The following is a 16,736-nucleotide window of genomic DNA, read 5'->3' on the forward strand; positions in this document are numbered from 1 at the left end:
TCCTCCTTATCCATTGATCGTCTCAGAAAGTCAATGTTTGTCTCGTCCATTTTTCCAGTTCCTGTCTTGCCTGATACCTTTAATAAAATCTGTCCGTTGATTATGGCTGTCCTGTCCTATCTATCCTCTGATCTCATGAGAAAGACGATCTATGTCTCATCAACTCTCCAGTTCCCGTCCTGCCTGATACCTTTGATAAAGTCTGTCCTATCCTATCTATCCTCCCTCTGATCGTATGAAAAAGACGACCTATGTCTCATCCACTCTCCAGTTCCTGTCATGCCTGATACCTTTGATAAAGTCTGTCCTAACCTATCTATCCTCCCTTTGATCGTATGAAAAAGACGATCTATGTCTCATCCACTCTCCAGTTCCTGTCATGCCCGATACCTTTGATAAAGTCTGTCCTAACCTATCTATCCTCCCTTTGATCGTATGAAAAAGACGACCTATGTCTCATCCACTCTCCAGTTCCTGTCATGCCCGATACCTTTGATAAAGTCTGTCCTATCCTATCTATCCTCCCTCTGATCGTATGAAAAAGACGACCTATGTCTCATCCACTCTCCAGTTCCTGTCATGCCCGATACCTTTGATAAAGTCTGTCCTAACCTATCTATCCTCCCTCTGATCGTATGAAAAAGACGACCTATGTCTCATCCATTCTCCAGTTCGTGTCCTGCCTGATACCTTTGATAAAGTCTGTCCTATCCTATCTATCCTCCCTCTGATCGTATGAAAAAGACGACCTATGTCTCATCCACTCTCCAGTTCCTGTCATGTCTGATACCTTTGATAAAGTCTGTCCTATCCTATCTATCCTCCCTCTGATCGTATGAAAAAGACGACCTATGTCTCATCCACTCTCCAGTTCCTGTCATGCCTGATACCTTTGATAAAGTCTGTCATAACCTATCTATCCTCCCTCTGATCGTATGAAAAAGACGATCTATGTCTCATCAACTCTCCAGTTCCCGTCTTACCTGATACCTTTGAAAAAGTCTGTCCTAACCTATCTATCCTCCCTCTGATCTTATGAAAAAGACGACCTATGTCTCATCCACTCTCCAGTTCGTGTCCTGCCTGATACCTTTGATAAAGTCTGTCCTATCCTATCTATCCTCCCTCTGATCATATGAAAAAGACGACCTATGTCTCATCCACTCTCCAGTTCGTGTCATGCCTGATACCTTTGATAAAGTCTGTCCTGTCCTATCTATCCTCCCTTTGATCGTATGAAAAAGACGACCTATGTCTCATCCACTCTCCAGTTCCCGTCCTGCCTGATACCTTTGATAAAGTCTGTCCTAACCTATCTATCCTCCCTTTGATCGTATGAAAAAGACGATCTATGTCTCATCCACTCTCATGTTCGTGTCCTGAGACTTTTGACATAACCTGTTTCTTGATCTTGGCTCTTCAATCCTCCTTCTCCTCTGATCGTCTCAGAGAGTCAAAGTTTGTCTCGTCCATTTCTCCAATTCGTGTCCTGCCTGATACCTTTGATATAGTCTGTCCGCTGATCATGGCTCTGCAACCCCCCTCCCCCTCCCTCCCCCCACCCCGGTCCACTGATTGTCAACGTTTGTCTCCAGTTCGTGTCCTGGGTGTTTTGACATGGTCTGTCCATTGCCCATGGCGCTCGAATCCTAACTATCCTCTGATCGTCTCAGAAACTCAAAGTTTGTCACACCCGTCTCTCCAAATTGTATCCATTGTGTCATTCATACATCACCCTTAGCCGGGATTAATTGAATTAAATGCTTGTAAATATGAATTCAATATTCCTAGTACAAATTTTATTTTCTCAAATTAAATACCGATCTATCTGGGGTTTTTAAAAGAAAAATCATTTTTTTCATTTCCCAGTTTAAATTCATCATAATACTCGACTATGACGATGTGAGTTATATTTGCTTTTCAAAAAAATTGAATGAATGAATATGACTGCGCTGTCTCTATGGACGCTTGTCGTGAATGTGTGTGTTACTTCGAGTGTGTCAGTCTTTTTCTATTATCCAGTTAGTTTGTTTCCATAAATCCCTTTCTAGTGCAAGTTATCTTAGCTTTTGAATGCAATCATGTGTATTACGATGTTGAGGCAATCGGATGTTTCCTTGTATTGTTGAACTAACATATTGAAATAAATTAAATAGATAATACGATCAGAAAAATGTCATTCTGCGTACTACTAACTTGAGCTTTTTTATAGAGTAATATCAACTAAACGTGCTCAAATCGGTTTACAAAGTTGAAAAATAAAGTGATCAAAACTCTAATCCTTCAAATATCCATTAATGAAAATGAAACCCATCCTGTTATAAATTATCAAACGCGATGGATAGAAGACATATCCATTCCCCATGGTTTAAAGTTAAAAAATTGTAATTTATAGAAAACAAAATAGAGGGAGTTAGAAATGCATGATATCGGCGTTCCAGTTCATTATGACTATGACTAATAATACCCCTTTACTGGTTCAAGCCTCGTTTTCCATCTGAATGGTTACTATTTGCTACTACTACTACTATTACTACTACTACTACTACTACTACTACTACTACTACTACTACTACTACTACTACTATTACTACTACTACTACTACTACTACTACTACTACTACTACTACTACTACTACTACTACTACTACTACTACTAGTTAAAGCACTTTAAGCACATTAAGTAGATATTTCTCTGTATAAAAGCTCGATTTCAAGTTTCATTAAGCTTATCATGCATTGTAGTATTCACAAATTCTCAGATTCTGATCTTTCACCTGTGAATAATGTGCATTTCAATTACACTTCACTGTGATGAAGATCACCAAAAAAAAAAGTAAACTGTTGTCAACCTATAGATAGTTCGAAGATGACGTCACTTATGTGTTTGATATTTTTTTTGCCATCCGCGTTTATGAGTAATGCTCACTGAACTGTATTAACCCGACTATAAACGCTCATGGATACACACAGTTTTGTGTGTTGGTCCGTTATACTTCCTGATGGCAATGTTATGAGCTTCTTAGCCAAGCGCATACTAGCTATAGGGGTAATAGTATATAAAAATAATATAGACCCATGGACTGCGCAAAATCTTAACTCTCTCCTTACCGACATTTGGATTCAATAGTCTGATGTCACATCAGCCCAGCAAAGAGAGGCTTTGTTCTAAACAAAGAAACGGTACTTTTTATTTTTCATGCTGGCTAGAACTTTTTTTTACATGCTATGTGATCAGAATATATAAAAGTCAAAATATGATCAGATTTATAATGATTTTCTCCTCTGGCAACACTTTTATGCTCGTCGGAAAAGTTCATAAGGGCGTCCGCCATTTTCCCGATAGTTTAGAACAGTTATTAAGTTACTATGCATCATTACGAGGGAAGTGACGTCAAAACTGTTGAAGCCTATTAAGCGAGCAAAAAATGATATTACTTATGTCCACACTTTTCCACATCTCAAGGCCAAGGTATTATGATAATTAGCTTAATGTTAATGATCCAATCACATATATATGAGGTCCACAATAGGGTTCATTTGTGGTGATGTCACTTCCATAGTAATGACGCATAGTAACTGGTTCAAAACTATCGGAACAATGGGGGACGCGCTTATGAAATACTTCTCCGACCAGCATAAAAGTGTATCTAGAGGAGAAAAACATTATAAATCTGATCATGTTTTGACTTTTATACATTCTGATCACATGACATGTGAAAAACTTTTAGCCAGCATGAAGAATAAAAAGTACAGATTTTCTTTGTTTAGAGCCAAGCTGCTCGTTACTGAGTGAACGTGACATCAGACTACTGAATTCAATTTCAAGCGGTACTTACCTCGTAATAATAATAAAGATGTAAATTATAAACTAAATTGTATTTCAGAACCAGGGACTAACTTCAGATCAATCGACGAAAAAGATTTCAACATCGCAATCTCATTGGGTTCATTGCATGTTTTTCTAGTAGTTGTTATTTTCATCATCGTCATATTCTACATCTACTGGATACGCAAAGGTAAGTATTTGAAACAAAACAACATCAACAACAACAACAACAACAACAACTACTACTACTACTACTACTACTACTACTACTACTACTACTACTACTACTACTACTACTACTACTACTACTATTACTACTAACTACTACTACTACTACTAAACTACTACTACTACTACTACTACTACTACTACATACTACTACTACTACTACTACTACTACTAACTTACTACTACTACTACTACTACTACTACTACTATATCTATCTATACTACTATATAAACTACTACTAACTACTACTACTACTACTACTACTACCACTTACTACTACTACTACTACTTACTACTACTACTACTAATACAACACTACTACTACTACTACTACTACTACTACTACTACTACTACTACTACTACTACTACTACTACTACTACTACTACTACACTACTACTACTACATACTACTACTACTACTACTAACTACTACTACTACTACTACTACTACTACTACTACACTACACTTACTACTAACTACTCTACTACTACTACTACTACTACTACTACTACTACTTAAATACTACTACTACTCCAACTACTACTACATACTACTACTACTACTACTACTATACTACACTACGACTTCTACTACTAACATACTATATACTACTACTACTACTACTACTACTACTACTACTACTACTACTACTACTACTACTACACTACTACTTCACTACTACTAACTACATACTACTACTACTACTACTACTACTATACCTAACTACTACTACATACTACTACTACTTACTACCTACTTACTAACTACTACTACTACTACTACTACTACTACTACTACTACTACTATACTAACCACTACTATACTACTACTACACTACTACTACTTACTTATACTACTACTACTACATACTAACTACTACTACTACTACTACTACTTACACTACTACTAACTACTATACTACTACTACTACTATACTACTACTACTACTACTACTACTACTACTACTACTATACTACTACTACTATACTACTACTACACTACTACTACTACCTACTACTAATACATACTACTACACTACTACTACTACTACTACTACTACTACTACTACTATCTATACTACTACTACTACTACTACTACTACACTACTACTACTACTACTTACTACTACTACTCTACTACTACTACTACTACTACTACTACTACTACTACTACTACTACTACTACTACTACTATTTATAGTATTTATGGACAATAAAGATCTATTATTACTATTACTACTACTACTACTACTACTACTACTACTACTACTACTACTACTACTACTACTACTACTACTACTACTCATAATCATCATCGTTTGACCTCCTCATCTTCCTCAATATAATCACCTATTCAATTTCCAGGCAATCGCATAATGGAGGAAAGAAGAAGAGAGCGTCGTAGGAGGGCCAGGCGTCGTAGATACAACCGAACTACTCAACAGGTTTGTCTATGGGAACAAAATAGATACATGGTCCACAATCTCAAATGAAGTATTTGTCTAAATGAAACAGAGAAAATTGAGGTTTTCAATAATAATAATAATAATAATAATAATAATAATAATAATAATAATAATAATAATAATAATAATAATAATAATGATAATAATGATAATAATGATAATAATAATAATAATGATAATAATAATAATAGTAATAATAATAATAATAATAATAATAATAATAATAATAATAATAATAATAATAATAATAATAATAACAATGATAATAATAAGAATAATAATAATGATAATAATAATATTAATAACAAATTGCACTATTAATCCGAGACACCAGATATTAATTGCTTAAATTATAAATTTTCTTTTGTTTTAGATATAAAGACTTGACACTTATTTGTTCATTTTACTCAACGATTTTGTTCATAGAATATACTTATTGTTTGTCTCTCTGTTTGATGAAGAGAATTCTGATTTTGTGTAGGGTAGGTGTGAAGTTTGGGGGACAATTCTGAAAATGTCTGTTAGAAAGAGAACAAATCAGTCTGCCAGTTTATATGGGACATCGTTGTTAGCGGCATGATATTTGCTTCGTACCCGAAAGGTAACGAGTTCGACTACCCGTAGCACAGTGTGGCCTTAAGCAAGTCACTTGGTCACTTTGCGGCGCTGCACTGCGGCTGACGCTTGTGTTGCTCCAGTCTTCCCTGGGAATGGATCCTAAAGAAAAAATTCCCCTCCCGGAAGAATAATAGAAATTTGTTAATATTTGTTATTTTATACATGGTGGGTTTCACAATGCTGCCTCCTTGAAATGTGACAAATTCGTCGTTTCCAAGGCCAAAAAAAGGGGAAAAAATGCTTTAAATAGCCATAGAAAGAAAGGATTTGCCCTCAGCATGATCCAAAAATGCTCGAAAGTCTTGATTACAGGTCCTGAGGAACTAAACTTTCCTGTTCAATAAGAATTGTTGAACTAAAGAGGAGAATGCAGTTCTGCAGCTGGAGTAAAAAATATTCGTATTTCTACCGATTTTTCATAGTGCAAGTCAAGTCTGGTTTCATATTGAATAAAATGAGCACAGAAAATGTTTTAATTATATAGTTATTATATAGTTCGGCTGTTAGGACTAGTGGATCTGAAGGTCCTGGGTTCGAGCCTCGCTCGGCGTATAGTTGAGTCATTGGAAAAGGCAATTTACTCAGATTCTCTCTCCGGTAAATGCGTCCGTGGGGTATTCAGAAAGGTGAGTGGAGCAGGCACTTATGTTGGTGACAACAAGTGATGAAGTGAGTAGGAAAGTGCCAGAAGGCAATAGAGAATTTTAAAAAATGTCGCGGCGGTTTCAAACCCCCATCACGGCCGCGAAAAAAATTTTATTCACCCATAACACTGTGATACCTTTCCCTTGTGGAAAGATCTATGTAATTGCGGCGCTGTACTGCGGCTAATGTCTGAGTTATTACAGATTTCCCTTTGAATAAACCCTAGAGACAAATTCACCCCATGGGATGAATGAAGGGAATTTTATTTTATTTATTTATTTTATTTTATTTTAATTAATATGTGCCCATCAACATCGGGACTAAATTAAGTAGATAATACAGTTACTCAATATAAACATTATGTATTTCAATCTAATTCTCTTTTTTTTTTCTTCTTCAGGATACAAGAGTATGGTGGACAACGCTCTGAGCTTGGAGTAGAGAGACAAAAGAACACACCAAAAGATGAAGCATTTATGACTTGTACTTGTTACGTTAAGAGCTTGGAGTAGAGAGACAAAAGAACACACCAAGAGATGAAGCATTTATGACTTGTACTTGTTACGTTAAGAGCTTGGAGTAGAGAGACAAAAGAACACACCAAGAGATGAAGCATTTATGACTTGTACTTGTTACGTTAAGAGCTTGGAGTAGAGAGACAAAAGAACACACCAAGAGATGAAGCATGTATGACTAGTACCTGTCTTATTCTTGGTCACTACCACATTATCCCATTCTGTGGTGTTTTAATCATCCTGTTTTGTTGATAAAGGGGAAACCCGAAACGTTCATTTGATCTGTTTTTGTAATTAAATTGAAGCTTGCATTCAACTTCACGTTATTATTTATTTCTTCGAGCTTCGAGCAGCAACATTTACACTGACTAGTACTTGTTTCGCTATGAGCTTGGAGCAAAGAGACAAAAGAACACATCAAAAGATGAAGCATTTATGGCTAGTACTTGTTACGCTATGAGCTTGAAGCAAAGAGACAAAAGAACACATCAAAAGATGAAGCATTTATGGCTAGTACTTGTTACTGGCTACCACAAATAAATGATGAGACTGACACGCCTATTAAGAGGGCCATAGGCGATAGTTACAGGCCGCAGCATTCAACATAATATTATACCCAAAAGCTCCGGTTAATTTTAGGGTTGAACCAAAAACAATTTTTTTAAATTAGCTTTTACAGAACGTTATATCCACTCTACGTGATTAAAGCACTTTACAAAAGATCACTGACCAACAGCAACACGTAACATAAAGAACGAGACATGACGACTGTTCGGCGATAATACAGTTTTTTTTTCCGACAGAGACAACGTTGTTAACGGCCAGGTACCAATTTTACACTGAGTACGATGAGAGAATGTGAGTAAATATTCTTTTCTAATGACTGGACTATGCGCCGAGCGAGACTCGAACCCAGGATCTTCCAATCCGAAACCGAGTGTTCTACCATTAGACCACATAACCTTAAGGTCCCTTGTAAATAATTGTAGTAATAAACACGGAGAGTCAAGACATTCGTGACACACAATACAAGTATAGATAGTATGCGCTTGGCTTATATAATAACTTATCCACTTAAATATTTATTTACTCCTTTATCAATTTATCATTATATATATTTATTCATTTATTTAACTAGTTATGTTAATGTAAATGTTGCTGCTCGAAGCTCGAAGAAATAAATAATAATGTGAAATTGAATGTAAGCTTCATTTTAATTACAAAAACAGATCAAATGAACGTTTCGGGTTCCCCCTTTATCAACAAAACAGGATGAATGAAACACCGCCGATGAATGAAATAATGATTATCTCATTCATCTGTGGTGTTTCATTCATCCTGTTTTGTTGATAAAGGGGGAACCCGAAACACTCATTTGATCTGTTTTTGTAATTGAATTGAAGTTTACTTTCAATTTTACATTATTATTTAGTTATGTTAATCAACAATAAGGATATAAGAGATAGGGGAGTATGAAAGGGTAGCGTACGGCTTGTTTTGTTTGGTGTATGTGACATGCTCTGAATATAAATAACATTTGAATCCATGTATATAATCGTCTTATTTAATTCTATTATAAAAATCTTTATAATAAAGACTACGTGAAGCCCCAAGTTTGAGACGGGTTTTTTGTTGTTGTTTTTGTTGAAAAGGTGATGGTCATTATAATCGATACAGATAGAATGAAGTTGACGTCACTCCGGTCTTTAGTATTGTATTTTGCCATCCTCGTTTAAGAATACTTCTCACTTAACTGTATTATCCAGACTAAAAAAAGTTCACGGTTACACAGAATTTTGTTTGTTGGTCCGTTATACTTCCGAATGGTAATGTTGTGAGCGTCTGAGCTAAGCGCATACTATCTATTTGAAAGGGAAGTTTTCGGGCCAAAATTTAAAATCTCTTTTTTTAAAGAGTGACAGTAAAGAAGGGTATTTGGGTCCTTTTCCCTTCTTTTGTGAATAATGTCAACTTCGTTCTATCTATACCAGTTTCGATTTCACTTTCAAATGTGTATTGTCTTTGTTTTGATCATAAGCAGTACTTGAACGTCATTTTAAAAAAAACTAAGAATAAAGCAAGAAAACCAATTCCCAATATGATAAATTCCCACAAGAACATAGATGCACACATCTAGTTTTTAATTAAAATGAAATCCGTACGATACTGCTGATGATATTTGATTCTGTTTTAAGTGCACCAAAATTTACAACACCTTTAGACCTAAATCTTGCTATATAAAATAAATAACAATTTTTTTTTAATACATGCGCCCCCACCCCCCAACCCCCCCCCCCCCCCCAAAAAAAAATCAAATAAAAAAATATAAATAAAAAAATGGGTACATTCGAGCACGAAAATCTCGAAAAAGTTGGGACCGAGTGTATTTGTTTGAGATTTCCGTGTTTTCGAGTTTTCCGTGTTGAGTATACGGGATATGAGGGAGGTAAATGTGGGTGGACTTGATAAAAGTCAAATTATAATGATAACTCTCCGTTATTGTGAACTGTCAATAGTCGAGAGTGAGACAATTCAATTTCCTTTTATCGGTCATCGTTTACAAAATTACGAAGAAAGTTTTCACCGGTGTTGCGTTTTGGTACGTTTTATCTCGTTCAATTACAGAAATGGAATGACAATTCCCTCTACGTGTGCCAAAGCCAGCATATTGCATTGTGGATTACACACTCAGCACGCAACCTACGAATCAGGTACTTATCTAAAAACACTATCACTCCTCACTACACACTTTGGGCGTTGGTAGTTTTGATTTATCGGTATTTGGATTGAACAAGGCAAAATATATATTTTTAAAATAAAAAAAACGTGTTTTTTCCCCCAACGTACGCCAGGCACGCCCAAGTATCACCATATTATGTAAACAATTTTATCAGCCTACTGTTTAATACTTCCAAATGTCTATTAAGCAAGGTTAAGATTTTACATGTTTGGGTGTTGGGTGTGTTGACATGTCTGTATTTGAATTGAGCAAAACAAAAACTTGTTTGTTCCCAGTCTCCGAGTGAGATGTGGGGAGGGGGTTGAGGTGGCTTTGTTGTTTTTTAGGAAACAAAATCCTCACTAAGAATGCCAACTTGAAATTCTTCATAGTAATACACGCATGGAAATGCTTCGTGTAATAAATGGTCATTTAATTTTAGAATCTCAGTTTTATTTGCCAAAATTCTACAATTCTTCTTCTTCTTCTTCTTCTTCTTCTTCTTCTTCTTCTTCTTCTTCTTCTTCTTCTTCTTCTTCTTCTTCTTCTTCTTCTTCTTCTTCTTCTTCTTCTTATTATTATTATTATTATTATTATTATTATTATTATTATTATTATTATTATTATTATTATTATTATTATTATTATTATTATTATTATTATTATTATTATTATTATTATCATTATTATTATTATTATTTTATTATTATTATTATTATTATTATTATTATTATTATTATTATTATTATTATGATGATGATTATTATTATTATTATTATTATCATTATTATTATTATTATTATTATTATTATATTATTATTATTATTATTATTATTATTATTATTATTATTATTGTTTATTATTATTACTATTTATTATCAATAAAATGATATAGTTTTGGTGGACAAGACTTAGTATTCAATAGATAGAAAACAGACAAAGGATCTTTTGTAACAACCCAGTCGTTACTACATTATAAATGGCTTTGAGTATAAAGAGAGGAAACTCCTATCAACTTACCCTGCGCAACATATTACATTGTTATTTCCCTTTGTTTAAAATAGCTTTCTGTTGTCTCGAACAGAAACAAAAATTGTTTCTCATTTGGCAGCAGTAGCTTCTAATGGTTCTCACGCGGAAGCGAGGACGAGAGACGCATGCGCACAACCAACATGACGTTCTCTCTCTAATAACTTTTCCGCCGGTGACGTCACAGACGATGGGTGACGTCCAATCAAGGGACGCTACTCTTCCGCTAATCTCATTCCCTATACGGGCCCAAAGCGTTTTACATGGGGTCCCTGAGCAATAGGATTCAATAGTCTGATGTCACGTCCGCCCAGGAACCAGCAGCGTGGTTCTAAACAAACAAAATCGATACTTTTTATTCTTCATGCTGGCTTGAACTTTTTCACGTGTCATGTGATTAGAATGTATAAAAGTCAAAACATGATCATATTTATAATGTTTTTCTTCTCCGGAGAAGTATTTCATAAGGGCGTCCAACATTGTTCCGAGAGTTTAGAACCAGTTACTATTCGTCATTGTGAGGGAAGTGACGTCACGACTGTTGAACCCTATTCGTAGCATGTAGAACGAGACATGTCACCAGTTGGCGACATTACAATTATTTCAGACAGAGAATAAGGTGTTGACGGCCAGGTACCCATCTTACACTTGAGTACTCAGCTAATGAACGATCTCCAATGGAAACCGCTAAATGAAAGACGTTCAATCTACAAACTCCTCGTATTCCACAAAGCAGTAAATGGAAAACTCGAAATTCCAACTAGCCATTTGAAACGGAACAACAACAAAACAAGAAACACAGCATTTAATTTTGAAATCCCTACTCAAGAATAAACCATCATCTTTACTCTTTCTTCCCATCCACCATCCGACATTGGAACTCCCTACCAACCACTTGTAAACAAGTCCTTTCGACTGATGACTTCAAAAAATCGCTCCCTGTTTCCCCCCTAAAACCCCTGTTACTGAAAAGAGGGTCACACCATCTTCAGCCTGAAGCTTTGGCCTGAATGGAAGAAGAAGTACGTGAGAGAATGAAGTAAATAGCCTTTTCCCAAGGACTGGACTATGCACTGTGCCCACCTTGCTGAAAATACTAACGAAAGGATGAAAGTACGAAGGGTGTACTGTCTTTTGCGGCTATGTTCTCTAGTGGTATGACACTCGCTTTCGGATCGGAAGGTCCTGGGTTCGAGCCTCGCTCGGCGCATAGTTGAGTATTTGGACAAGGCTCTTTACCCACATTATTTCACCGTACCCAGGTGTAAAATGAGTACATGGCTGTTAACATCGTTGTCTTTGACAAATTTGTAATATCGGCTGACAGGCGTCATGTACCGTCCTACATGTTAAATGTTGATGTTGGCCAGGTACCCATTGTAAAGCGCTTTGAACACGTTTAGTGGATATTGCACTATATAAAAGCTCAATTACTTCATTTTTATTATTTCTCGCACTCGAATTCCGACCCGTAGGTTGTTGGTTTGAGTCACTCTGTGGCGTCAAGAAGTTGAGTCTTCACAAAAAGGCTCTTCCTGGGTGGGGTCCTTTGACCTCCTATGATGGGCAGAAGGTCACTTCCTATGCCCTTTATCGCCCTATACCTGTTTTCTGAGTGGCTCGCTGTCTTTGTATTGGAATTGGATTATTTGGTTTTGTCATGACCCTTGCCGGAGCTCTTGACTGAGAGGGAAACAGTCAAATGTACCAATGTGCTAGTATATGAATGTGTTATTGTTTTCGTGTAAATTGTCTCTGTGTTGTGCACTGAAAGTCGTATGTTTTGTTTCTAATATATTATTTTGTAAACATTTTTATGTGTATTCCTGTGACGTTCGGGTGCTCCCGGTTAGTCGACAGAGCCAGATAACCCGAAACGTCAACAAAAGAAAAGAAAGTGAAAAGACTAAGAGGATAGAGGGAGGGAACTCGTTGTTAGGTTCCCTAAGGGAGGAAGATCAGGCTACTGCACTGGGCCTAGCCTGATCAGAGGGAAGGGAAAGAAGGAGAAATTACGTGCTTTACGGCCAGACAATTGTGAAGATAAAATAAATGGAGATCAAGGTTTACAAACACGATACATTTTTTTATCTTTTTAACCTCAGGAATGGGGGACACCCAATGTTTGTCGTTGGTTTGTCCATTTATAATTATCTCCGTCTTTTAAATACGACAATAAACATGTATAGGTATATTGACATTTTAAAAAAAAACAAAAAAAACAAAACAAACAAACGTTTATATTGATCATAATATTAGTAATAATAATAATAATAATAATAATAATAATGAAGATGATAATGACAATAATAACGATTATAATACACAATACATTTATTCCGGAGCTAAATTACATGCAGAACGCCAATAGGAACAATACAACTCTACTTGTCCATTCATTCTTTCTCCTGACATCCACGAATCAGGACAGCTGGAAAGCGGTAATCTGTTCAGCTGGACGAAACTTACAAGAACTCCCTCTCTGGTTTCCCGCGCTACGCACATATAGCACCAGGCTCGAACCCTGATTGGCTAAAAGCGGTGTTCAAAATGCCTAGAACACTGGGAGGTACCCAGGTTGCAGTAAACTCCGGAGTCGTTCGGATGATGTCCTAGCAACCATATTGCTAGGGCATAACAATTTTTCTTAGCGGGATCCTGTGCTGGTATCTGGATGAGACTTTTAGGTAATCTCAAACTGAATACAAATTACGGTATACATTTTTCTCCCGATTTGAACCATTCCCTTTTTTTCTGATTCTTCTTGGGTGTTTTAATTTTAATTCTGGTTGGTTTGTTTTACTATCCCTTTCTCTTCCTTTAGTTTACAGGCGCTGATATGACCCAAGTGTGTCGCAAGCGCCAAAAAACCCTGAAAAATAAACCAAAATAAACAATCAAAAGAATAAAAGACCAACACACAAAACTATGGTAAATATATCCTTCATTATTCTCTTTTACATGAGTTGGGCATCACATAGTAACAATAGACATCGTGGTTTGTTTTGTATGTTTTAAATACATTTTGGCATATTACTGTTACCGAAAAACTACTTACATATTATGTTCTGAAAAGTGAGTCTTAAATAAAAAGGAGTCCCCTAGTCGTCATATTATATTTAGTGATAGATTAACTCGGGATAGTTTCGTAATCCTATTATTGTTATCACACTTTATCATTTTATGCGTGTGTAGTGTCTTTGCGAATAATTGTACTCAAACTAGTTACACACATTGGTAATAAACTTTGGTAGTAGCATAGTTTAAATTACACGCGATTGACATATTGTTATCGACACAAGTCATAATGACTCAGCATTGTATTGACACATTGTTTTATATAATATAACGATGAAAGGCATCAAATCCAACATAAAGAATACGTTAAAATAAGAGAGAGATTTCTAAAGATAGAACAGTTAATACGAGTAAGTGTAAATCAATAAAACAGTATCCTGTCACTTTATATAAAATGTCGTATCATAACTGAGTTATTGCAACATGGCAGCATATCAAAGATACTGAAGTCTTGCAACGGACTTGTAAATACATCAGGAAAGACTATTTTCATGGTGCGAAGAGAAAGTAAAAGAGGAAAAAGAAGAAAGAATACGTACAAAAGAAAAAGAACATGAAGACAGAATTCGGAGAGAAAAACGGGAAGAGAGAGCCCAAGAAAGGGAACATAAAAGAGAGATAGCTCTAGCAGAAGAAGAGACCAAAGGGACCCAAATGATGCTGGAACTTGAAAAAAAAAACAGCCATGAAAGAATACATAATAATGGTGACGCCTTTCTAATGAAAATTCCGCGCATGCCCACCAACGATGAACGCTCAGAATCCTTCCTACACCGATTCGAAGTTCAGGCTAAAGGTTATCGTTGGCCGGAAAGCAAATGGGCCACAGCCTTGATTAACTGCTTATCTGGAGAACCGCTGAAAGTCTTCTATGCCTCAACAACTGAAAATGTTGATAACTATGGTAAAATCAAAGACGCTCTACTAGAAAGATTTCGATTAACGGAAGATGGTTACCAGGAAAGGTTTCACTCTGCAAAACTTGAAAGTGGAGATGACTTTAATACATTCGTGAACCGAATAACTCAATGTTTAACCCGATGGCTTGAGTTGGCAAACGTAAAACAACATGACTTTACAGGCCTTATTATCTAACGCTAAAGAATCAAGATTGCAACCCAAAATTAGTCTCATTTTTAAAAGAGACCCAGAAAACTTGGAAAAATTAAAAATCAATCCAGAAAACTTAACAGCGCACATCCCTTGACACCCCTTGGCAGAATATTGGAGGAACCATACTACGATCTCATTAGACTATGACACAAAGGGTCCATGAACATCAGCCACGCTGAACAAGACATCCCTTGACACCCCTTGGCAGAAAATTGAAGGAACCATACTACGATCTCATTAGACTATGACACAAAGGGTCCATGAACATCAGCCACGCTGAACAAGACATCCCTTGACACCCCTTGGCAGAATATTGAAGGAACCAAACTACGATCTCGTTAGACTATGACACAAAGGGTCCATGAACATCAGCAACGCTGAACGAGACATGACTTGACACCCCTTGGCAGAATATTGAAGGAACCATACTACGATCTCATTAGACTATGACACAAAGGGTCCATGAACATCAGCCACGCTGAACAAGACATCCCTTGACACCCCTTGGCAGAAAATTGAAGGAACCATACTACGATCTCATTAGACTATGACACAAAGGGTCCATGAACATCAGCCACGCTGAACAAGACATCCCTTGACACCCCTTGGCAGAATATTGAAGGAACCAAACTACGATCTCGTTAGACTATGACACAAAGGGTCCATGAACATCAGCAACGCTGAACAAGACATCCCTTGACACCCCTTGGCAGAATATTGAAGGAACCATACTACGATCTCATTAGACTATGACACAAAGGATCCATGAACAACAGCAACGTTGAACGAGACACGTCACCTCTTAGACGATATTACTTTTTTTGCGACAAAGACAACGCTGATAACGGCTAGGTACTCATATTATTAAACCCGAGTGTCACAAGCGGAAATTGTGACCCTTCGCCTCAAAACGGTATTATCGGGATGTTTAAGATGTTGAAAATTGAATTTATAGCCAGAAATATCAGACTTGTGTTGAGTTTGTATGTTTTGCTGAGGAGAATGGATACCATATTTTAGGGTGCTGATACCAACAATTTATATTTTTGATCAGTTTAACATTAAACTCGGCTTTTAAGCATCAGGTTCGTTCCGGCATTATACCGTTATGAGACGCTGGGTCACAATAAACAATATGGAATTTTACCGTCCAATGGTCATCACAATATGGTAATTGGATTCTCACGCGATACGCCTTAATACGAACACGCAAACTTCACAGCTATAATATGTGACCCTTCGCCTCAAAACGGTATTAAGTCGGGATGGTAAAGATTTTGAAAATTGAATCTATAGCCAGACATATCAGACTTGTGTTGAGTTTGTATGTTTTTTTTTTAGGAGAATGGACACCATGAAAACCAACATATTAATCAGTAAACTGCATGCTCTAAACCTTCCCCATTACCTCATCAACTGGTATAACAACTTTCTCATCGATCGCCCCCAACATGTCAGAGTAGGCTCAAATATATCATCAGTAAAAACTCTTTC

General features: G+C 36.4%; 1 protein-coding gene across 1 annotated transcript in view; it reads left to right on the top strand.

Annotated features, from left to right (window-relative positions):
* Window positions 1-8,500, top strand: part of LOC144959546 (uncharacterized) — a 38,809-nt gene extending 30,309 nt beyond the window's left edge. The window contains exons 17-19 of the mRNA XM_078892161.1: window positions 3,888-4,019; window positions 5,425-5,504; window positions 7,189-8,500. Of these exons, the coding sequence (XP_078748287.1) occupies window positions 3,888-4,019; window positions 5,425-5,504; window positions 7,189-7,218 (242 nt within the window). The 3' untranslated portion in view covers window positions 7,219-8,500. The remainder of the gene's footprint in view (window positions 1-3,887; window positions 4,020-5,424; window positions 5,505-7,188) is intronic.
* The last annotated feature ends 8,236 nt before the right edge of the window (window positions 8,501-16,736 follow it).

This window comes from Berghia stephanieae, chromosome 14 (assembly GCF_034508935.2).
Source record: "Berghia stephanieae isolate SIO BIC M18660-M18661 chromosome 14, UCSD_Bste_1.3, whole genome shotgun sequence".
NCBI classification, from domain to species: domain Eukaryota; kingdom Metazoa; phylum Mollusca; class Gastropoda; order Nudibranchia; family Aeolidiidae; genus Berghia; species Berghia stephanieae.